This window comes from Ischnura elegans, chromosome 5 (genome assembly GCF_921293095.1).
Source record: "Ischnura elegans chromosome 5, ioIscEleg1.1, whole genome shotgun sequence".
Classification (NCBI taxonomy): domain Eukaryota; kingdom Metazoa; phylum Arthropoda; class Insecta; order Odonata; family Coenagrionidae; genus Ischnura; species Ischnura elegans.
Genome location: NC_060250.1, coordinates 57,825,788 through 57,849,998, shown reverse-complemented (window position 1 = coordinate 57,849,998; position 24,211 = coordinate 57,825,788). Strand labels below are relative to the sequence as shown.

The following is a 24,211-nucleotide window of genomic DNA, read 5'->3' as shown; positions in this document are numbered from 1 at the left end:
AAACAAGCGGCATGCAGAAGAGTTTCTCCCTAAGTGACGTACACATTTTTAAAATTTTCCTGTTTGCTTTTCTTACTTGAGGCAGGCTGGGCACCAACCCTGATATGTCCCAATAACTTGATATTATTAAGAAAGTTTCTTTAGAAAACCACACCAAATTACATATAAACATAAGAGCCTATTATACTTTATTTAAAAAAAATGGTTTCATGAAATAATTCCTCATTCTGAGATTTTGAATGAGCAACATCATTATTTCTTCAAAACTCAAAAAGTACATCTACCAATAATTACTCCACCTGAACTCTTTCTTTATAACAAAATCATCATTTCCCATACATCCTAACGTTCTTCATGTCCGATGATTGATTCATCATTACTTCTCTTTCTTTACGAGAGATTGTTCCATCAGAAATTGTGTGAAAGATAATCATTATAACGGTTATTTATAATTCAAGCCATCACTTCCTAGATGATGCAGTCCTTTTTGATGAGCTAAATGCAGTGCTACATAAGTTGATTATGACATTTAGTCTTTGATTGACTGGATGATGTTATCAGGTACCAAAAAGAGTATGATGTCAGAGATTGGAAAGGTGAAAGGAACTATAGCTCGAACCATCCCTGAAAAAGAATAAAGTCAATTTTGTTCACCCTTTCCTTGAGAGGGATTCATAAAATAATTGAGTGATTGTGATATAAGTTCCTGATTAGGCTGACCCCTTTCGTCCAACAATTTATCATCCAACCCTACCTCAGACTACAAATGTATTCACAGATTATCATACCTTGGTCCATGCTCTCATCTCTCCCAACCTGAAAAAGTAGTAGAATTCCTGTATGGCATCATCGAGAGTGCCATTAGGGAATTTTTCGGGTGAAACAAAAAAGTTCTCTTCCTGGTTCAAAGCTAATACACTACACGTTAAAAAAAAACGAGAATGGCATCACCACAAGGTCACTCCAAATGAACACTTTTGGCCAATTTTCTTCCAGCTTAGCCGACACTCTTGAGACTCATATAGGTTGAGACCAAAAGTAATATGCATATGGTCCATGCTCATCCATTATTTAAACCCCCCAAAGAGTTTTAGAATTTTAGGAATTGTCCCCATAATCACTCCCTCATCCCTTGCAATGATTATTACGTAACCAATAATGCCATGAGCTCCAATAGGCCCTCTACTTTCTTAAATTCTTTTTATATTGTTTGTTATTTGTATGAAACCTCCTTACTTCTCATAACCATTCTTTCACATCCACCACTGCCCCCTATCACAATTCAATATTGAACCATAGGAGGTACTTCAGTATCTTTTAAGATTCCTCTCCACCTATCCCCAGGACCTCATAGTCAAACTCCTGTATTTGTCTGTTACTGCACTGCCTCTCTTGCAATTACTCAGACCATTCTATTAAATTAGTTATACACTAGGTGTGTTTCCCCACCAATGGAAGATGGCAGATTTTGTACCTATTCATAAATCTGGACCTAAGTGTTATGAAGGCGTGGAAAATTTAAAAGAGAAAATTCATCCACATATGTGTGATGCCACACCACAGGGGAGAACAAGCATATGTATTCATCAAACCATCTCACTAGGTTATTTCACATCAGCTAAAAGGTTTTTCATCATGTGGAATGGTAAGTAGAATTAGAGTGAACATGAAAATACAAAAAAATTAAAGTACAGGAGGATATGAAGAAAATCAAACATAGATTAGTCTTTCAAAATACATTGAAATGAAATAAAGCACAATGCTTCACTTAGGTTTAATAAAAATATTTATAAAGATTTTACACTTTTTGATAAAAATAAAAGTTTCATGGAGATATTAAAAGAAATAAATAACATAATGTAATCACAACACACTATGTACAAATTACAAACATTTGATTGCTATGGCATGAGTTGTATAGCAACAGTGAACTTTTTAATAGTAATAAAATGTTTAAAAGAGACCTTGAAAAACATTTCAATCGTCACCATAAAAATTGACAAACAATTCAAAATAAAATGCACAGCCTTGAACCATAACCACCATTCCTAAGAAAATGCTAATACCACAAGCCTTAACAAAAAAAGTTAGTTCTATTTTTGAGGAACTACATCAATGGCGACATTAAAATACAAAAACCACTACCACGATAACAAACATTACATGCTTGCAGTATCACTGCAATACCACTACCACGGAGTAAGCAAGATGAGTTCACTGCCTCTTAAATACAAGAATGATTACTTTCATCAATACTCAGCAGCTTTTAAGAAGCATTTAGAATATTAACACATTTTTTAATAATTATAAGCAAAATATTTATAGCTAATATTTGAATTAGTAGTCTAGTAGGCTCTGAATTTTAAAAATACCTACAAATCCATAGTAAATTTTCAAGAACACTGCACAGCAGCCAGTTTCATAAGTAGCACACATACAGTTTTGTCAATAAAATCATTCAACAACAAAATATCTAAAATAACTTGAGTGAGTCCTAATAAGGAAATTGAGCTCAATAATAAAGAATAACTTGACATTAGGTCATGGGAACAATGCTTGTATTCCTAGCAGGTATTTCATGAAGACATCTAAGCTAGAAAAGCCAATTGGAACGTGTTTAGCTAAGGTGTCTCTAAAAAAATATCTTTGGGGAAAGTGCTTTATACACATACAAAAATGTAAGCATTTGAAAATTGGACCAGTTCTACAGAAGAACTATACCATAGTCCCTCTCAAGTCGGCGTCTTGCTTTGAGAGGTACCACACCCATTAGATCAGATGGTGCAGGCAGCCCTGCTTTGTTCCCTGCTGGTTGTTGATAAAAAACCTCAGAGCGACAGCACTGGCACCCATACACTGTGTAATCCTCACATCTGTATATGAGAATGAGAAATATATCTTCAGTTGTAAATACAGATGATAATAATAATGTTGATTAAAAATCACTGCCATATTCAATAAGTTAGTCGATGGCCCTACAACTTAAAAGCAGAGAAATTAATTAAGCAGAATACACATCAATTACCCAAAAATAAAAAACACAACTTCTCCCAACCCACTGTCCATGGTTACCAAAATCATCAGCCTCATTAACACAATTACAGCCACAGTATTTTAGAACATATTTCCTGTACATGTTTCGTACATACTTGTGTTTTTTTATTAGTTGCATACTATTGGTTCACCCCTGGTTTTGTCATTCCATGGCTGGTCACTATGACTGACATGGCAGTCAACGTGTTAACTGGTGGAACAACACAGAAGCATTAAAATATATACCAGATATAATATGAAAAATATTGCAGTAAGATATTATACGGACAGTGCTTTTGACTGACTGTGGCTAAAGATGGAATGACAACAAGTGTTGGCAGAAGCAAAGGTAACTTAATAAGTCTTATTAGTTCCTGGATTTTACATTGCCCCCGTTTTTGTTTTTCAGATCCTATCAATTATTTTACCCTTTTCCACCAATTTACACGATTCAAGAGTCACTATAAAGATTCATAAAGTGGTTTTCACGGAATAATCATAAAAAATAAAAGTTAAATTACCTGACAACAACTTCGGTCAGACCTGGCATTGAACGGAAGTGAGCATGTAGCTGCTGAGCAACCTCCGCTTCTGGTGCTCCCCAAGGACGACTGCCGCCACACTGCAGGGTCTCACCGGTCGGATCAAAGCTCAAGAAACCGTATGCTCCCCCCTCCCCCAATTCACCAACGCCAAGCCCTGAACTAAATCCCATCTCCCCCACTCCAATGCCACCCCCACTGGCCCCGCCAACAGTTTGGTGATGCTCCAAGCACCGTGCCAACTGACTCTCCAAACCCCCAAGACCCTCTTCACACATTTCCCACTACAAAGAACAAAAAGGAACACATCTCAGAAAATTGAGAACATTAAATGACATGAAATGTTGCTATGGAGGAAGGTTCTGATACCTGTGGCAGTTGAAATTCATAATAAATAACAATCATAAGTAATTAGAAGAATACAATTGTAATTCTCAACAAAATACTTAACTGCCAGAAGAAATCTAATGGCCAATTCAATTTTGACTCTTATGAGGTAGTATCACTTCAACAGCTTCTTTCTATTGATTGACTAAAAAGAAAATTTATGCACTTGCAAAATTCTTTTCCATTTATAACCAATTAAACACAAAATAATTCACAATTAAGTTTTTCTCTGCAATAAGTTAGTACATAATGGGATGTTATGTGTGCAATCTCCAACTGAATTTAGATAACAACTTATTACATATGCTGAGAAAACTAAACATCAAATCTCATGAGACACAATAAAAAATCTTTTGTACCTCAATAAATCAAAAAGAAAAAGAAAACGTAACTCACCAGAGAATGAACAAGTTCTGGATCACTTTCTCGGCCATCATCCATTATCAGCATCAGCGACATATCATGTTGGCCATAAACATACAAAACAACTGCTTCAAGCTTGTCATCTACTGCATTATCCCCATTCACTAGTTTTTTCTCCTTACTAAATTTCCCAACAGCACTCCCTTTCGAAGACTTCGCAGCAATTGTGGACACGACTGAGGATGAGCCCAGGACTTTACTACCAGATTCAGAATCTTTTGGAGTCTCTGGTATGGGCCCCCTGGCAAACTTTTCCAAGTTGAGAGGGATGGGGAGACCAGATGGCAGCAACAACGGACTTAGTGGGGTTTGCTCAGGACCAGGAGTTGGCACAAACCCTGGACACTCAGATGCAGCTCTAGCTCTCCTCTGGAGGGCCTTCTCATCTTTCTCTATTGACTCCTCTCCATCCAAAGCAAATGATTTGATTGGCAGTGACAGTGAGCGTCTGTACTGTTCCTGCTTTGACCTATCTACACTTTCTACTGGTGATAACCCTGAGCTTGCTTCAGATACTTCAGCTTGCACAGGTTTGGCCACTACCTCCTTTGAGAATTTGACATCCCTCTTTTTCTCGCTGACCTTTTTGGCCACATTTTTTTGATTTTTCAACTCGGGAGTCTTTTTGTCATGCTTCAATGCTTGGTAATGAATCTCAATGCATTCATCAAACATGGCACGTGACATTGGCAGTCCATCAGAGCGAAAAACAGGATAGAATGGATCTGTAATTGTATTGAAAACTTTCTTTCCTAGCCGACTATTATGTCCTTTACTGCCTGGCCATGACCCCTTGCCAACAATTTCTTCATCAAGGTCATCCTTTTGAGGGCTACCACTTTCCATGCTACTGAGGAACTCATGCCTTGGAATACCAAATGCATGGTGGTGCATGGGAAAAGGTCTAACCTTCATATCATCCAAGCTATGGCTTCTTTCCTTGTAGAAATGGTTGTTTTGAATGGGGGAAATGTCATTGGCTTCTTCTTCCCTCTCATCCACTGAGCTCTTTTGACTAGAAATTCCAGCAAGGCCAGCTTTGCATATAGAAATCACTTGCTCAAGAAGAACCTTACTTGGACTGACAGGACCAGGACTACCATTACTCCAATTTTTCCTCCTTGGCATAGGTGACTCTCCACCAATGTCATTTTCACCTTCCCCTTCCTCTAAAACACTCAATATCCGAGATGGATCTCGCTTCATGGTTGGTTGAGGCTCCTTGCTAGGTAGTGCCTTTGGCACCGACACCTGCATCAGAAAAAGGTTGACGTCAACAACAATATTCACAATATAATTAGGAATCTCAGTAACATTGAATTGATTGAATGCAATTTTTCACAAAAATGCTCACAATAAACTCAATTATCCCAATAAAGCACTTTGCAATATTCATTTGTACCGATTCCGATAATTATGATAAAAATATTCCAATTATATATGTACTTGGGGAAAAAAAGCTCTAACAATATGTCTCTTTTCCCCCTTTATAATACTAATAACCTGAAGTCATACCGGTCATACCCCACCCAATGAAACCAGCTGCTAACCCTTTACAACCCTAATCCCAGCCGTGAACAAAAAACTTATGAAAAGTGTTCTCATGTCTCTTGAACAAAGAATGGTTGATTTCTAAGATCATCTCATCAGTTTTTTTCATTAAAGGAACATTTGGGCTATATTATCATCAAACTCAACTGAGTTTTTCCATGAAAAAAAACTGTACAGAAAGCCCCTATTGCTGATAAATCCAGGAATATGAAGAAGGTCAGGTACATAAATGTATGCATATAGGAGTGCAGGTAAAAACACTCATTTGAAATTCAAATTAATGCTAAATCCAAGTTCAAAAAAATCATTTGATCACGGGAACGACATTGCTATAAAACAACTGACCACAGCTATTTACGAGATATGGATACTAAAATTTTAGAAGCTACCAACTCATTAGATTTTAACCAGAGGAATGCGGTGATGCATAGTAAACAAAGAATGGAGTAATAATTAACAAAGGACAATTAAATGTTCTTCATTCACACCAGAGGATCCAACACAGCAAGCACATGTTGTCATTTATACAAAAATACCCTGAAAGTATTCTGTTAAATACAGCTACACACCCAAAATATGTAGTCACTATGAATCAGAAGGAAGGACCCGATGGGGATCTAATTCAAGGGCACTGGGGATAGCAGCAAAATGAATGTCTGGTTAAACAAGGATCGCAAAAAATATCAAGGTAAAGAAGGATATGGTGAGGATCCAGCACCCAGATTTCTTTGAAAAGTACTTCCAGCAACCCTCATCTGACCTACATGATACAGATTGGTTTGATTACTTCTACTCTGGCTATTACAACAATGCTTTTTACAATACAGTTCTTGGCATTGCTACTGTTCCAATTTCATACCCAATTCTATCTTAAGATAATTTGATTTAAAAATGTCAGCATCATCAGAAAAAAGGTACTCAAAGAGTCGGCCAAGATGGAAAATTAGAGCAAAAATTAAACCATTTGTTTTACACAGAAAATAATCCTAGATATACCCCTGGAAGTTATGTTACCCAGATGACAGCTACAGCAAAATTAGCTCATTGCTATTGTAAGGTTTACCTATTTAAGTACATAGTGTATTATGTCCTGCTTACATAGATATAATGTTCTTCAAGGAACAATAATCACAACAATTCTACTTGCTTATGCAAAACTTTGCAAAAGTCAATATGTACACATTTTATAGTAAACCTAAGAACCTCCTGGTGATTATGCATACCACAATACTCCAGTGTATTCCATACAACAAACATTTTTGTGTCTCACGAAGTTCTTTCCTACAAAGGTTATCTTGCAATTAGGGAGTGGTAGAACATTATTTCCTTGGAGGTTACCATTTCAAGGCTGCCCAGAAGGGTAAAAGGGGACAGTTTACCCCAGGTTGTGCCAGTGGAGCCCCAAAATACATTCTCAATCATTCTTAATACTGAGAGGAATGGGTGAGATTCCCAGGGGCAACATAATGTCTCTGGGCAGCTCTATACCATTTTACAAGTAATGTACAGCCCCAAAAACAACGATCTTAATACAACCCTGATTCAAAAATATGCAATTTAAGAAGTGCAAAATCTGTCTCTGAGGGTCCTCATTAAACATCTTTTACTGTTCCAGAAAGAAAATAACATCAAGTTAATTTATGTTAGAGGATGAATAAAATCCCATTATAAACAGTGTAACACAATTAAAATTTCTTTTAAATTTTCAAAATTCCCACACAATATTTTATAAGCCCATCATTGGACATTTTCACAACATTAATTCCAAATGATACCTTAAAATGAATAAGATGGCATTGTCTTTTACATGTTTATAATCACTTTAAATAAAATTTTCTTATACTTTGCCTATGACTTGATCATCTCTTATTACGATAGAAGTAAAGACAACTCAAGATATGTTGCGCCCCCCCTTGAGTTTTTTCTGTATCCGCCACTGTCTTATTTTGAGTAGCTTATGACATATGATTATCTATGAGGACCAAAAAAATCACGATTTACCCTTTGCCCTTAATTAGGTATGTTTATTTTACTTGTTTGTAATCTCCTCTTAACTTTGATCAAACACATTTTAAGTGAAATTACCACAATGTAAGACGACATAAATGAATAGTTGTAAACTATCCAACTCTTTGAAAAGCATTATTGCTAAATGGGCTTAAACCCGGTAATGTAAAATTAGGACAGACTGGATTTTTACTCTACGTTGATGATTCGTCACTGATTTAACACAGCTTTGAAAGACGAGTCAGACCATGAGATATCCACAAATTTTCTAATGGCTCTACAACAATTGAGTGGAGAAACTTTAGGAATTATATGATTAGAGGAACTTTTTTTATGGTAAAAATGTGAAAAAAATTAAAATGTGCATAAAAATACATGCACACGACATTTTCTTAGCTAGCAGTCTCGGGTTATTTAGTTTGAGGTGAATAAGGACCCATATAGAGATTTTCATCTAAATCTGAAACCCAAAGGGACAATGTAAGCTGACTTGAAGTGGGATGACCAATACACTAATTATTCATATGAAATGACTGATTCCACTGAATTGCAAAGGCAGTAATAACTAGGATAAATAGTGCAAGAATTTCACCTTTCGTGGGGCAGGCTGCAATGAGGAAACTGACGAAAATGACTCTTGAGCACTGTCAACCAATGAATGCAAACGTTTCAGCTCCTGGCCCCTAATATACACACGAAGTAGCTGCACGCCAATTGGTGGTCTAAATGCTCCACACACACTTTCTGCTGGAGACTGAAATATTAAGAAAAATAATTTTTCCACGATTATTTTCAAGCACATTTCAATATTCAACATACAACATTACTAATATGCCTTGTGCTGATAAACACAGCATTAAGTAGGAATTCAATTTCGTACAGAATCAAAAACTGAGGTAGAATACATCCCAAGGATCTAAAACTTTCATTACAAAGGAAGCTCTCAACAAGTCACGGAAAAATATCATTAAAAATACATAATGATATACTATCAACTGGGGTAACTATCAGGGCTATTCTATAACAGATTGTGGGTTCTCTATTAGATACCTGTGCCAGCAACTAGAGCTATTGTTGTCAAGGGTACATCGAATTGGCTTAAAAACGAAAATTTAAGTTTGCAGAAAGCGTCAATCAATATGATAAAAAGCATTTTCTTGTCCATTTTTATTTATTTAAGATATTGTGAGAATATTTAAAAAAGGTTAATTTGACATTAGCTGACCAATTGTTGTTTATTTTGATTGTCACACAATGGTCATCGAAGTTTTGCATTCATATGTGCATGTCATAGGTGCATTGGCATAACTAGGAATATGCTTTGGGGTGATGGAATGGCATCGGGTGGCGATCCCGCCCCTCATGCAACGAGGGTATAGGAAATTTTTAAAAAAATTACACACCTGGAAATAGATTTTTCATAATTTTGGCAATAAAAATTTAACTTTAAGCAGATGCAGTTATTATATGTCAAAACTAGACATTGGTTTTAAATATTTTTTTTATTTTTCTGAGGCCGTGGGGGGATCTATCCCCTCATCCTCCCATAGTTATGCCACTGCATATACGTAGGTGCAAGTCACTAAATAATTCCTGGCCTACGGTTCTTATCTAAGAGGGTAAAAGACACAAACTGAACTGCAAAAAAGTCTTCAAGCTATGATAAGGCTGGCTCACTGCTTTAGATCAATGATATTATACGTAAATCATCTCAATTAAAGAATGGATTAGCAATACCCAAGTAACATTGACCGTTGGGCCTCTGTTGGGGAACCGTAGTCACGGTTGGCTCATTGTGGGTGGATATGCCAACCAAATTCCGCTGTTGGCCCAACGCAGATATTGTTCGTTGGCCCAACGAAACGGTTTATGCTGTTGGCCCAACGGAAATCCCCAACAATGGCCCTACGAAATGGATTATCGTTGGGCCACCGTTGGGACATCATACCATTTCCTCAATTTCCGCCATGAGCGCTGCAAACAAAATTCCGACAAGATCTTCAACGTATTTGACATATATGGTTCCAAGAAGTGGAGGCTTCTTTAATGCAACTTGTTAGTATATATATCCCGGAGGGCACATGAAAAATTGTAAACTTATAAGATCTGTCTGTTTCGAGTCTAACTTAACCGATGGAAGTTCGATATGGGCCGAAAATAAGCACGATGATGTATACTACGATTGCATACGTTGCAGGATACGGTTCACATGGTTCCCTAGCAACCTAACAACCAAACAAGTTTTGGTTGTTAGTGTTCTATTGCAGGAAAACACAAGAGTCCATTAGGAAATAAACTTTTAATTCTGGGCTATGCACGATACAACGCATGGCGTAGTCCCGCCAACAACTGCCGGGCGTGCCCCGTCCTCACATGTCTTATCCTTGGGACAGGGCTACCACCCTGGATACAACAACTCCCCTCCACTAAAATAACCCTTTACAAACATGAAAATTAAATACATGAAACATAAGATACATTACATAAGAAAATCATTCAAATATTTTGGTGGCTGCCTTTTTCGTGATGGGCGACTCAAGGGAGTAGAACAAGGCTTAGCCAATACAGGGCTTCTAGGCAAGGGTTCATGAGTATTCTCATGGGTAGCAGATCCTGGACTGTCTGACTCGGAAATATCATTTTGGGGAAGTGGGATTTTAGCAACCTCCTCGGTATTGACATTAGCAGGTGGGGTAAACTCATTTCTCTTATCTTCACAGGACACAATTCTTGGACGAAGGAATTGAAGGGAGACATTTTTTTTTAGTTTCCCATCACACAAGACATCAAAGGACTTGGCACTCACTTGCTTTACTATTGTCGCAGGTTTCCATTGTTTTACATTGTGTTTAACACCCTGTGTCCACACCGTATCACCCTCTTTCAATTCCGGTAATTTAGTGCTATGTTTGGAGGCCACCTTCTCATTACAGGAAGTCACCCGGTCTTCCACAATGCTCATTGGATTTAATAGGGACAACTTTGTTCTAAGCTTCCTCCCCAGGAATAACTCTGCAGGTTCTATCTTAGTTACAGTGTGTGGCGTCGTACGATAAGCCATTAGGAATTTGTTAATCCTACGCTGCAAGGACAATACTTCACATGATTTATCAAGCACCGATTTCTTTAGAGCCTGTTTTACATGCTGCACAGTTTTCTCTGCCTGACCATTTGCTCTTGGTAAGTATGGGGGAGAAAACAGATGTTTGGCACCCATACTAGTAAGAAACTCACTAATTTCTTGGGACTGAAAAGGTGGGCCATTATCGGAGACAAACACTTTAAACAACCCATATGCAGCTGTCATGGACTCAAGTTTTTCAATTACTGCAGAAGAACTTGTTTCCTTCATAATTGCAACAATCGGCCACTTAGAATAAGCATCTACCACAATAAGCAATGTCTTATTTTCTACATAACAAAAGTCGGCATGAACTCTCTCCCACTTAGATTTTGGCCATGCCCAAGGAGAAAATGGTATTTGAGGAAGTGAGTTTTGGACCTGTTGACATGGCTCACAAGAAGCTACCATAATTTCAATGTCCTGGTCAAGAGTGGGCCAATAGACATAACCACGAGCAAGTGCTTTCATTTTACTCATTCCTGGGTGTTGATCATGCAACAACTTTAAGACATCACGTTGTAGAGCTTTTGGGATACAAACTTTCGAACCATAGGTGACACACTGGTTATTAATAGAGAGTTCTAACTGTCTCTTAAAGTAAGGTTGTAACCGCAGATCATCACATTTAGAGGGCCAGCCATGCTGGATGTACATCCGTACTTTTAATAAATCAGGATCTTTTTCTGTGGCTAGCACAATCGACTGGGCATTCAAAGGTACACCTAATGTCTTAACTAAACATATTACATTTTCAGGAGACTCCACTGGTGTATCATCTGCCAATGGAAGTCTGCTTAAAACATCAGCATGAGGGATATTTATCCCTTTTTTATACACAATCTTAAATCTGTAGCCATGCAGTAATACTGCCCAACGCTGAAGACGTGCAGCAGCGAGGGGCTTGACACCAGTCTTTGACCCAAAAATTATTGTGAGAGAACTGTGGTCAGTAACCAGTTCAAATTCTCTCCCCCAAAGAAATTTGTTAAAATGGGTGACACCAAAAATTACTGCTGCAGCCTCTCTCTCCACTTGAGCATAATTGCGTTCGGTGGAGGTAAAAGTTTTTTGAGGCAAAGCCCACTGGGCGCTCTTCCCCTGAAGGGAGAATGTGAGATAGAACTGCCCCAGCCCCAACTTGAGAGGCATCACAAGTTAGTCTAATAGGTAACTTAAGGGAATAAGGAATAAGTACCTGGCTACTACTAAGGGCTGTCTTACATTTTGCAAAGGCTTCCTTTTGTTCTTTACCCCAAGACCAAGGGAAATCTTTCTTCAATAGTTTATTTAAGGGTTCCATAAAAGTAGATGCATCTGGGAGGAATTTATAATAGAATTTGACAGCTCCTAGGAAACTACTCAACTCAGACACATTTGAAGGCGCACCCATATTCACAATAGCCTTAACCTTAGATTCTTCAACATGTAACCCATGAGAATCTAGCACATGACCTAAAAATATGACTCTGTTAACAAAAAATTCACACTTAGGTACGTTAATGACAATGTTATGTTGGGCCAATCGCCCTAATACCTGTTTTAAAACAGAGGAACAGTCACACCAATTTTCAGCATAAATAAGAATATCATCAAGATACACAAATAAGTTAGGAATACCCTGTAAGATTTTTTCAACGGTTTGCTGGAAAATAGCGGGCGCAGAAGCTATCCCATACAGCATTCTCTTTACTTTAAAACAACCTACATGGGTGCTCAAAGTTAATATAGATTGTGATTCTTTACCAACGGCTAACTGTAGATATGCCTGAGAAAGATCAATTTTACAGAAACACTCACCTTTTAGTAAAGACAAATCGTCTATCAGTGGTAGTGGGTAATGATCCATACTCAGACAACGGTTTACTGAACAACTGTAATCCCCACAGATTCTCACCTCGCCATTGGATTTCGGGACCACTACAATTGGAGTACCCCACTGTGTGTTGGTCGTGGGCTCCAAAATCCCTTGTTCAACCATTTTTTTCCAACTCTTTTCTTACCTTGTCTCGCAATGGAATAGGCACTTGTCTATGAGATACAAAAACTGGTACAGAATCTGGTTTCAATACAACCTGGGCGACATAACCCTTGATTAGCCCAGGCTTTCCAGAGAATACAGACGGGAACTCTTTCTTAAGATCCTCTAACACAGTTTTACCATTGGCAACCACATTTACAGCTTTCTTTGGGAAAAGACTGTACCAATTTATAGGAAGCACTTCTAGCCACGGAAGACCCATCAAGCAATGAAACTTCCCTTTGTGCACAACCAGAGGTAACACATATTCAATTCCTTCAAACATAACATTAACCTGACATTCGCCGAGTAATGATAAGGGGGCACTGGAACAATTGTATAACATAGAGGTGGGCGTCAACTTCAAGTGGCTTAAATGTTTCTTATAAATATCTTCTCCTACACAGGATGCATCTGCGGCCGAATCTATTTGCATAGTTACAGGTGCACCATTAATCTGAACAGTCAACGTGCGCCGATTTCGTTGGGTTCCCTGCACTTGATGCAACTGCAACAACCCCACATGCCTGTGGCAGTCTTCGTCACTAGATTCCTCTGGTGTCTGTTCTAGCACGGATTTTACCATCTTTTTCATTTTGAACTTATCTTTACTCTTTTGACGGCAGAATTTCACTGAATGCCCGTCCTTGCCACAATGGGTACACTTCAAAGGCTTGTCACATGAGTTAGCATAGTGAGGCCCTCCACAATTAAAACATTTCACAATGTTCTTTGGTGATAATGGCTTACAGTGAGGTTGAGATCTCTTATTAATTACCGAAACTGAGGCAGGACTATCCCCAGTGCTTTTGGCGTATTCCGCAGATCCTTCCATATAGCACGCTTTGGCCACGAATCTCTTAAAAGGAACATTTTCGCCAGCCAATTTAGTGGTTATTTCTTCACTATTAAGACCATACAGAAATTGGTCAATTAATCTATCTTCCATACTGTTCCCAAAATCACAGGTGGCAGCCAACTTCTTTAACGCCAGGGCATACTCCGAAAAACTTTCATTGGGTTCACGAACACGACGTTGAAAGATCAGCCTCTCAGCACGAAAGAAGCGCACCGGTGTAAATATGGTCTTAAGCTCCTCCACTAATTGTTCGTAAGTCAGCTGGTCCGGTGTGAGAGGGTGAAGATTCACAGCTAGCTTCTCCAATGCTGCCCCTCCTATGTGACCAATTAAGAAATCCTTCTTGCCGAGATCCTCAACAGGAGGACGTAATGTCCTCATATAGCTGTTTAGGCGCAGAAGGTAGGTCGAGATGCTCTCAACACTTTGATCAAAAACTCCTATACTCATATTTAGGCAATAGGTCCGTGAAGATACAGAATGGCACGTACCACAGGCGCGGTCGACCGATCAGTTTTTTTTTCCCGAAACTCACGTAAAGCCTCAACCACACGACACATAACCCACGACAGTATCGGACTCCAAATATCCCGTCCTCGTCGCCAAATTGTTCTATTGCAGGAAAACACAAGAGTCCATTAGGAAATAAACTTTTAATTCTGGGCTATGCACGATACAACGCATGGCGTAGTCCCGCCAACAACTGCCGGGCGTGCCCCGTCCTCACATGTCTTATCCTTGGGACAGGGCTACCACCCTGGATACAACAGTTAGGGATTGCTTTTATATGTTAATCATTCACTATGTCTTTGTGATAGCAGTTAAATAAAATAAGTCGAGTGCTTCTAACAAAAATAAGTCATTGACCTCATTTGGTAAGTCTTACAAAACTGGCATTCCTAAAATCATGTTACCTTAAACAGATAGTTTCGTGGAATTTTAAACTTTTCATCATTAATTTAGATAGATCGATATGTATATTTTTTTCAGATTGTGGCATATCTAGTATACGTGGAAGTTTTAATGAAAACAGTGTTTCAATGGACAAAGTGAGTGATTTAGTCCCCTCTGAAGAGAATGAGATTGAATTTGTATGAGTAAACCTAAATAACATCTGCACTACTATTATTTTATGGAAAATGCATCAACTATTATACTCAATCAGTGTTTCTGTGATTCCTATTAATATCCCTAAATCTCGCACTTATTAATCCAATTGAGTAAAATGGACTAAACTTAAAGATTTCGTTACCGAAGACCAGAGAATAGGAATAAATAACTCAGGGGTGTACATCTTGCAGTGTGACATGTTTGAAATTAAGGAGGATTTCTTTTATTTACCTCTTCGAAGTGGTACCATTGGTATATTTGTAGTGATAAAATTAGTACCTGGATGCAAATTGCAGTCCACCCAGATTTTATCTAAGTGTGTTTTGTTGCCCTACAAAGAAGATGGACAGTTTTTGTGTGTGCCATATTGTAATATGGAAAGGTGCTGTTGAAATTTTCCTAATTTTGTCCTAATAAAAATTGTCCTAATTTGCGAAAATAAAAGTTGGGGACTTTCTGAACTGATATTGATTTTTTGTTTTCCACTTTTAACCACTGTAACCTTACTTTGTCCTATAGCATTGATTGTTAATGTATTTAATTTAATTTTGATTTATAGGGAGTTAAAGGTAAAGATTCTATCTACCGGTATTGTATCAAGTGAGAAGGTAAATTAATTTAACTCTCATTCTATAAAAATGAGAAATGCCAGTAAAATATAGCTTTTGTTGGGAAACGGATGGCAGAATTTAAAAGGGCCAACGGTTGGAGATTTGTTGGCCTTGGGTTGGGAATACGAAGGCCCGACTGTAATGCTCTGTTGGCCCATCGTTGGGGAATCGTTGGTTGGGATACGGTTGGCGAGGTGGCCAAATCATACCATGGGCCAACCGCTGTGTCCCACCATCTGCCAACAGAGGGCCAACCAAAAATGTTACTTGGGTAGTGCCTTTTCCACTGTTCCAAAATAAAGGACTATCCTCGGAGAGCAAGAGTATTGGCCAACTCTTCCCAGTTTTTCCAAAGCCTATGTAAATAATTACTTGCATAGTATTTTGTGCTAAATATAAATGTAGTATTTTAAATGTGACATAATGTTTATGAGTTGTAGATATTTCCCTATTTAATATAGCAATGTACAAGCATTTATATGCATGCATAACTAACATTTCCCTCTAGTACCATCTTTTTTCCTCCAATTTTCATTCATTTTAATATTCAATGAATTTGCTGTTGCAGCATACCACAGTTTTTTTTTCAATATTCAACTTGGATTTAACTTTAACTTGGAAAATGAAATATGTATAGAATGAATCTAGGATCGATAGATATAAGGCCACTAAATAACTGAAACAAGCTGTATCATGGGCTAATTTTGGCATATGGCACAAACGTAATAGCAAACAGAATTACAGAAATAAGAATTCAACAAAAGCTACAATATTGTAAAATATATAACTAAAGTGGAGCACCCATTATACATCATTCAATTAAACTTACATTGGATTTATAGTCAGATCCTAAGCTGGTCCCCCAATCCCTCCTATTCTCCTTTTCCCACCCTTTCCTACACTTTTCCCCATACAACTACAAGTATTACAATCCTTACAGAAGACATACAGAAAGTATGGCAAGGAAAACATGGGTAAATTTCAAGCATGCAAAATTTCAAATTTGGCGCCTATGAAGTTGGTCGATGTGATACAGTGTGGCATAGAGGAACTCGCACTTTGGGCACAGTCTGAACAAAGTATCAATTAATTTGTTGTTAAGTCATGAACTGTTCAGTGTTTTGCTTATTCTTCCTTCCCATAGACAGCGATTTTTTTTGGCTCCAGCCACGTCGCACGCTCAGCTGGATTAGTTCGCCACAATCATGAGTTAACACAAAATTATACCGCAGTATTGCATTCTGCAGAATAACCATACTTTCCGATGCCTTGCACAGATTCGACCACTTACGAACAAGGTCTTGGAATGCATCTTGTTCGTATGTCGAGGACTTAATGGATTTGTGCATAATTTAATCGCGCATATCATACACATGACTCTGAAGCTATTCCGCAGCGTGACTTTAAGTATAGGAGGTTGTAGAGACAAGGAATTTTTGAAAGTTATGTTTCCTTGCGATGGTTCCTATAAAAATGCTCTCATGAAATTCGTTATTACAAACCTCCGGTTTTACGGACCTGAAAACTTAATGTAATAACGAAAGTTTACTGAAACTACAATAAAAATGTACATGAAAGGACCAGAAGTCTTACTCCATTGTCTGTTTTCACTTTACTCTCAATTTCAATAGATAACTGGATGCCTGTTGCATTTTATAAAAAATAACAATGCATACATACATACTTCTAAAATTTTCAAAAATCTAGTATGTATCTAGGCTAAATTCAAATAAAATGAAGAACCACTAAAGATTAGAGAAAAATTACTTTTCTTCAATAGATGGCTGTCTGAAACAATTTCTTATACTTACTTTAATTCGGAATGGGTCAGTGTAAACCAGTCTTTTAGTAACTTCTGTAGACAACTGTGTAGCTACCACCCTGAAAAATTAAAAGATGTAAATTAGACTTAAAATCTAACTACCACCAGCTCTGGACTACAAACTTAGGTGGATTAATTTCTCTAAATGTACAGAGGTGAAAACGGCTTGTGGTCATTGTAGGTAAAAGCTAGCATTGCTCATTATGAGAAGCATGACCTCAAAAAAATACTTCATGCTTGCATTATTCTTCCCAAAATAATGGAAGTATAAAAAAGAAAGCTCAACCTCACAAATTGGACTGTAACTAAGTGGTGCGCAAAAGAAAAATGGGGATGGTACATTGACCGTACCTGGTCATTCTTGTGTTAATGGCATACCACCAATAACATTTTACTAACTTACTTGTTTTGATACAATATAACACCACCTAAAACTCCGCTCTTTGCTTGGCAACACTGCAGGATATGGAATGCTTCAAGGAATGTATTGCTTGCACTCTGAAAGAGATTAAAGAAATTATAATGACATAGTAAAGTATATACATAATTACAATTTGTGTAAAATACAATGTAGGATTTAGGTTACATATTTAGACTGACGAGATACAAGTGCAAGCTTACTTTGGGAAGGAGCACAGTTGGTACATGTGAGAAGGGACTTGATGCACACTGGAGAACTGGAACATAAACATCAAGCATTTGCGTCAAACGTTCTGCCAGGGCTGCTCTTTGTTCGTACTCCAATTCTGACTGCCTTGTAAGGTCTTTTGAGCTGCCAGCTTCTTGATCATGGTCCTCACTGCCATTACCAGGTGAAGATGGCATTGGGACGGAAGCAGCAGCATTTAGAGCAATTGTTTCCAGATCTTTGTGATAAAATCCAATGGTGGATTCCAAGGAAGCTGCTTGCATTTGGAGCAACCAATCTGGTGTGCCACTGTCAGTTCCAACAGCCTAGACAGAAAAATCCCATTTTACTCAATTTTACTGCAATGAGTAAAATAGCACAAATTACATAGGCCACCATAAACGAGCTGCAAAGTAAAGGACCCAGGCAATAATGGAGGGGGTCTTTGTAATGACCAAGAAATGCTCAACTTAAAGCTCAAAATGACATGAAATCATGCATGAAACGTGAATTAAGATACAAAATTTAATTTTTTAATGAAAAAAAAATTTCAGCTCATTCTTTGCTAGACTGTAAACACAGGTGTGATTTTAATGTCATGGTTCTTCACACAGAATGTAAAGGGAAAACTTTCGACATTTTGGAGCAGCTTGAAATTTCCATGGCTTGTCAAAATAAAAATGCATGTATTGCAAATGATCTTTTTGTATCCCTCCCACTCCTAAATTAACTCTAATTATTTACAAACTAGGTTCGTTAATAATAAAATTCTGTTGACCATACAAACATTTTTCTGTCAATATGCCACCTGTTACACCCTTCAACTAAAAATAATGCCATCTACTCTTAAGTTCATTGAAAATTCAAGTTATAACTACTGCTTGCTATAGTCTAACTCATACAGGTTGGCTCCTTAAATTCACTTCACAAATGAGGGGAAAATGAGGGCAGTACTCATATACCCCCAACCATGGAGAGGGATAGTCCTTGCCTTGTTTGAGTTACACATGGTCCAAGTCATGGTCAGCACAAAGGGATGGGCAAAGCTCCCCCCCCAAAATGAGGAAAATAAAGAAACACTTTACCATTGTGCCTCGATCATGTATATTTTTATTTGTATACATTTGAATACAATATATCATATGGAATTTTATTTAAACGTGCTAACCTGATCTTAAAATATCTTGGCCCACACCTACCATAATCGATCCACAACATTAAATTATTGCTAAAAAATTATAAGCCCAAGAGTATTGGAGATAGAGAGAAACAAACCTGAAGGGCTGAAATAACCTCACTTAGTTTGACAAATATTGCTTAAGTGTCGTGACAGACGTAATCACTCCTCGCCAATAAGGTTACTCTCTCCATTGAGACCAAACCACTGGTAGTCCCCTCGGGGACAAATTTAAGGGTCCTCAGAAAGAGGATCTATATATGCCACTCGTCTGATCAGGGAATAATACCTGTCTCCACATTATCCCCTTTCCTGAACACAAACCCTTGATCCTCCCTACTTACAATCAAACTGCCTTCACTGAAGCTTCCTCCCTTCATTGCTATCTTTTTTCCAGATAATTACCCACTCAGCCTCCCAGATTAGCCAGAATACTAAAGCTAAAGAAATATGCCATTATATCATAGATTTACTGATTCTTCTATTTTTTTTGCCCTGAAGCTTAACTCTATCCTTCAATTTTCCATTCATTCGCATCCAAAGTGTGTCTTTAAATAAAAAATTCGTACACTCTTTTCACCACAAAAAATTTTTCACTTCTCTTTCCAGGCCACTGGCCAAGGATCCAAATATTATTTTCTGGATACCTTCCCAGTGTCCTTTAACTGTACTTCATGGGAAATTTCTTGATTGCAGTATGCTACACATTCAGGGTTCCCACTCAACCTAAATTATAAAATTCACGGTTTTTTCCAGGTTTTCACGGTCTAAATGTCTTCAAATTTACGGTTTGTAGATAAACCATTTTAGGCAGAAATATTGATCACGTAACAATCATCGGCTCACGTTAGCTAAAAATTTAACAAATGCAACAGATACCGTGAATGCAAACATAGCAATCAAAGTGCTATCTCTTATGATGTCACCTGTCGTTAGCAAAATTCAGGGGTGGCTAAGGGTTGCGAGTGGGAAAATGGAGGGAGTAGGGATGTGAAGAAATATCTGAATTTTCGCAAGGGTTATGAACTCTTTAATTTCCGGTCTTCCGGCTTTGATACAGGCTTAAGGTCAATGTGTCATCATGGCACACGGACCAATAATTGCGCTTAAAATATATGTGTGCAGATAAATCTGTGGCCATATCTGCACGTGACTGACCTTGAAACATGATCAAAATATCCGTTTTTCTATTAATCTGTCAATTGTTCTACAATTGTCAAATCAAGATTGAGATATTTTTAAGGTTTTATGATGAAATTCACGGCTTTTTTCAGGTTTTTACATGGTATATGAAATTCACGGCTAATTCACAGTTTTAAGGTTTTCAAGATTGTGTGGGAACCCTGACATTGCCATTTGTACTAGCAGCTCAAGTCACCCCAACATGTATGAACATTCCCGGTCAAAAAAATGGACCACCTTAGTGTGGTGAAAGATGGACCTTACCCTGAAAAAGAATGCCCCAGAGGAAGTGACAACTATGCCCCCTATTCATTTGTAGCACATTCTGCCATGAAATAATGAACCTTCTCGTACAGCTGACGATGAACTAGCTCCAAGCATAAGGACAAATTAATATGTCTGCTTGCCTTCCTGTAGTGTTTCAGTTGCAGCCATTGTTTTGTATACCTCTCAAAATATGTGAAATTTCTACAATTAATTACAGTACACTCTCGATTATCCAGGCTAATGATGGGGAGAGCCGGCACGAATAATTGGAAAACACAGATAATCTAAACTTTACTTTGATTTCCTGTCATTTTCATAATTTACCTATATCAAACGATCTATTATTACTTATGCACGTAGTCTATAAGTTTAGATTACTTTGCAGAATCGTTAAGAGCTTTCTCTCCTCGACCGCAATCTTTTTCGCAGTGATAACGTGATTGTACTCGTATTCCTACTGCTACAAATAATACCTGGTTTCCGAAAACCACACACCCGTGGCTGCAAGGTCACGGGGTCAGAAAAAGTGGTTTGAACGAATGCTTCGAAACCACTGCACGTCGGAAACTACACTAACAGGTACCATGCTCAGTTGTTGCGTCTCGCACAAGTTGCCTGGGATACAACTGCTGCAGGACGCGTATCCTTAATCACAGAGCCCAGTCCAGCACATCAATGCTTGGAAAAGAGCACAGAATTTCCGTGAAGGCAATCGGCACACAAATACACCATCGTGCAGTAGCGGTTATAGGAAACGGGCGTAAGGCAAATTGTCTACGCAGGCGAGTGCCGGGCTATGACTCATACTATCTCTACTTCCACTTCCCCTGCTGCTTTCACTTCTATTATTCTCTTCCTCTCCAGTTTGGCCTTGACTGGTAACAGCGTAAACATACCCGAGTGCGACGAAATCGGTTCCAGTGGGCTCTATTCAACCGCATACGAGGCCACGGAAATAATTGCACATTTACGATATGGAATAAACAATTAAAGATCACAACATTTCTCTAGATTAATCATTGAAGAATATTTTAAAATTAATCAGGAGTTTTTTTCCTGCCGCTGATCGTCGTCTACAATGTTAGAGCAAACGTCCAAGTAAACTTGAAACATTCCTTGTCAGCAAGTAGATAAAATAATTCCACTTTAAGAAGGGAATTCTAGTGGAAATAACAAGCCCGGTGTAGCATTGTATTTAAAAAAATGCAAATATTTTGTTGATCTTGCATCCGATGTTATTATTTATAAAGATCGCAGAAAACTTCGAAGGACCCTGAAATCATGCACGGATAATCTGAAACCCGGATAAACCTCAGCCGGATAATCGGGAGTCTGCTGTAAAGAAAGTTGATCAAAAAACCATAGTGATTGCCATTTGATAAAGAATAAACTATAACGATATAAAGAAGCTATAAAGGTATAATTTGCTGCTATATTGTGTATTTTAAAAAGTAAAAATTATAATGGAATTGGTCAGATTTCTCCACCTGGAAGCCTGTTGTCATGGAAAGTTCGATTGAAGGGATTATAAAGGCCTTGTGATTCAGGGACCACGTTAAGTTTCAATCAGATGCAAATTTCCACTCAAAACATGCAATAAAATCTGAATCTGGCCTTCGCCAGCCTTGGTTGTGGCAGGGTAATGTCTCGCCTGCCAAACAAGGGGTCGCAGGTTCGAGTACCACCTGGGTAGGTTTCCCCTGTCCAGGGCATGGTTGTTTGTGTACGTTTACTTGTTAAATTTGTTGAATACCCCGATGTAAAATGGCCAATATGAGCTGTATTTGGTGGTTTGAGAATAAAATAAAAATAAATAAATCTGAAAGTAATCCATGATTTTAGTATCATAAAGATTATTTCTTCTCCAATCTTCCACCTAGTAAGAATCATAAGTATGTCATAATCAATAGGAGTATTAATGAAGTGATTTTCTTGTGCGTTATTTACTCCAAACCACAATGTAAAATGACTGATATGTACATCATTCGGAGATAATAAGTTACAAACATGTGCAATGCAAAAATGGTAGTGAGTCATTCCAGATAATTCCTGCATTAATAAGGTCATGTGTTTCTGAAATTTCAACCAAGTCTGCTTCACAATCTTTTCCACTAAGACAACTTTTGAGCATTTACCCACAGAATGGGTGATTTTCTCACCCTCCAAAACCCTTTCTTTCCATATACCTTGGGTTGAGGCCTGTATGATTGAACCTCCTCAGGGCCTGTTTACACGATATATCAACACGTAAAAATTAATGTCTGTTTGCATGAATGATTTTTGTGGACAGGAAAGGAACATATGCAAATGCATCAACCAAATTAGAATAGGTTCTATTTTCCGTTTATGCATTCGCACAAGTTGGGTGGTTACACACTGCATTTTCATGTCCGTTCACCTTTTCATTCATTACGACATTATTAAGACACCTGTATGGGTTTATGTACTGAGTAAACAGACCTTTAAAACATAAAGTGGAGGTGCAGCATTGTAACATCAAGACCATACCAGAAGAGCTTTTGAGAGTGTGCCTTCTGTCCAGGCCTAAATGGTTAATTTGTTATGTTGAAGACTGTACTTTGGTAGCCATACTTGGGAGAGATTCAGAAGTTAATGCAGAAGTTTGCTACGCATTCGGTGTTAAAGTATATTACCCTCAATGAAATTGATCACCAGGCAAAAATGTATGGCTCATGATGACAGAAAAAATTATCATCGGCTCATGAAGAATTGGTAGTTACAGTCATAGGTGCAAGATGATTTCAAAAATATTTTTACTCGTGAAATACCGAGGAAAATTACACCAAAATTTTTGATTAAATGTCAAAAGATCAAGATATTACCACAGACGCAATACATATCCTAGAGGATGCAGAAAAACGAAATGCTCACCAGAATGTATCGACCGAATTGCCGAACAACGAACTTTCCTCGCTGGAGAGTTAATACTTTGGGGCAACTGAAGGTCGATAGAAAGAAGTGGGCAGCTCCCATTAATTGCCCAGCAAGGGCTATTCTTTGCTGATCGCTCACCCATCCTGGATGAAAATAAAGAAGGGCATCTTGAGGGTCATCGTCTTCCTTCTGACACCTTTGGGTATCGTAGACGAATACGATATTGAAATCCCTGCAAGAAAAAAATCCACCAAGTTATTTAAGTCTTCAGAAAACAATGAAATACAAGCAAATTATGGCTGAACAATTTACAAGTCACTTACTTTGCCATGGTATCAGCTTATTTTTCTACCTCATTGTTTCCACACTTCTAAACGATGCGAAGCGGTTAAAATATGGAACGACGTGTAAACTACCTCCCTTCACCTCTAGGATTAAAAATTTCAAGCCGCGCATGATTTAAACATTATATAATCAATAGGTTACGCCATACGCTTAAGTTTTGAACTGATCACTAGGCTGTGTCAGAGTTACTCCGCAAATATCACAATTACACTATAAATGAGTCGGCTGGAA

General features: G+C 38.0%; 1 protein-coding gene across 1 annotated transcript; it reads right to left on the bottom strand.

Moving 5' to 3' along the window:
- Window positions 1-1,817: 1,817 nt before the first annotated feature.
- Window positions 1,818-24,192, bottom strand: LOC124158929. Its single transcript, XM_046534353.1, has 9 exons — window positions 23,959-24,192; window positions 23,633-23,867; window positions 18,108-18,440; window positions 17,890-17,984; window positions 17,476-17,545; window positions 8,536-8,697; window positions 4,359-5,636; window positions 3,555-3,859; window positions 1,818-2,873 (listed from the first exon to the last, which is right to left on the bottom strand). The coding sequence occupies exons 1-9, from the start codon at window positions 23,964-23,966 to the stop codon at window positions 2,705-2,707; spliced, it is 2,655 nt and encodes an 884-aa protein (XP_046390309.1). The 5' UTR covers window positions 23,967-24,192; the 3' UTR covers window positions 1,818-2,704.
- Window positions 24,193-24,211: the final 19 nt, after the last annotated feature.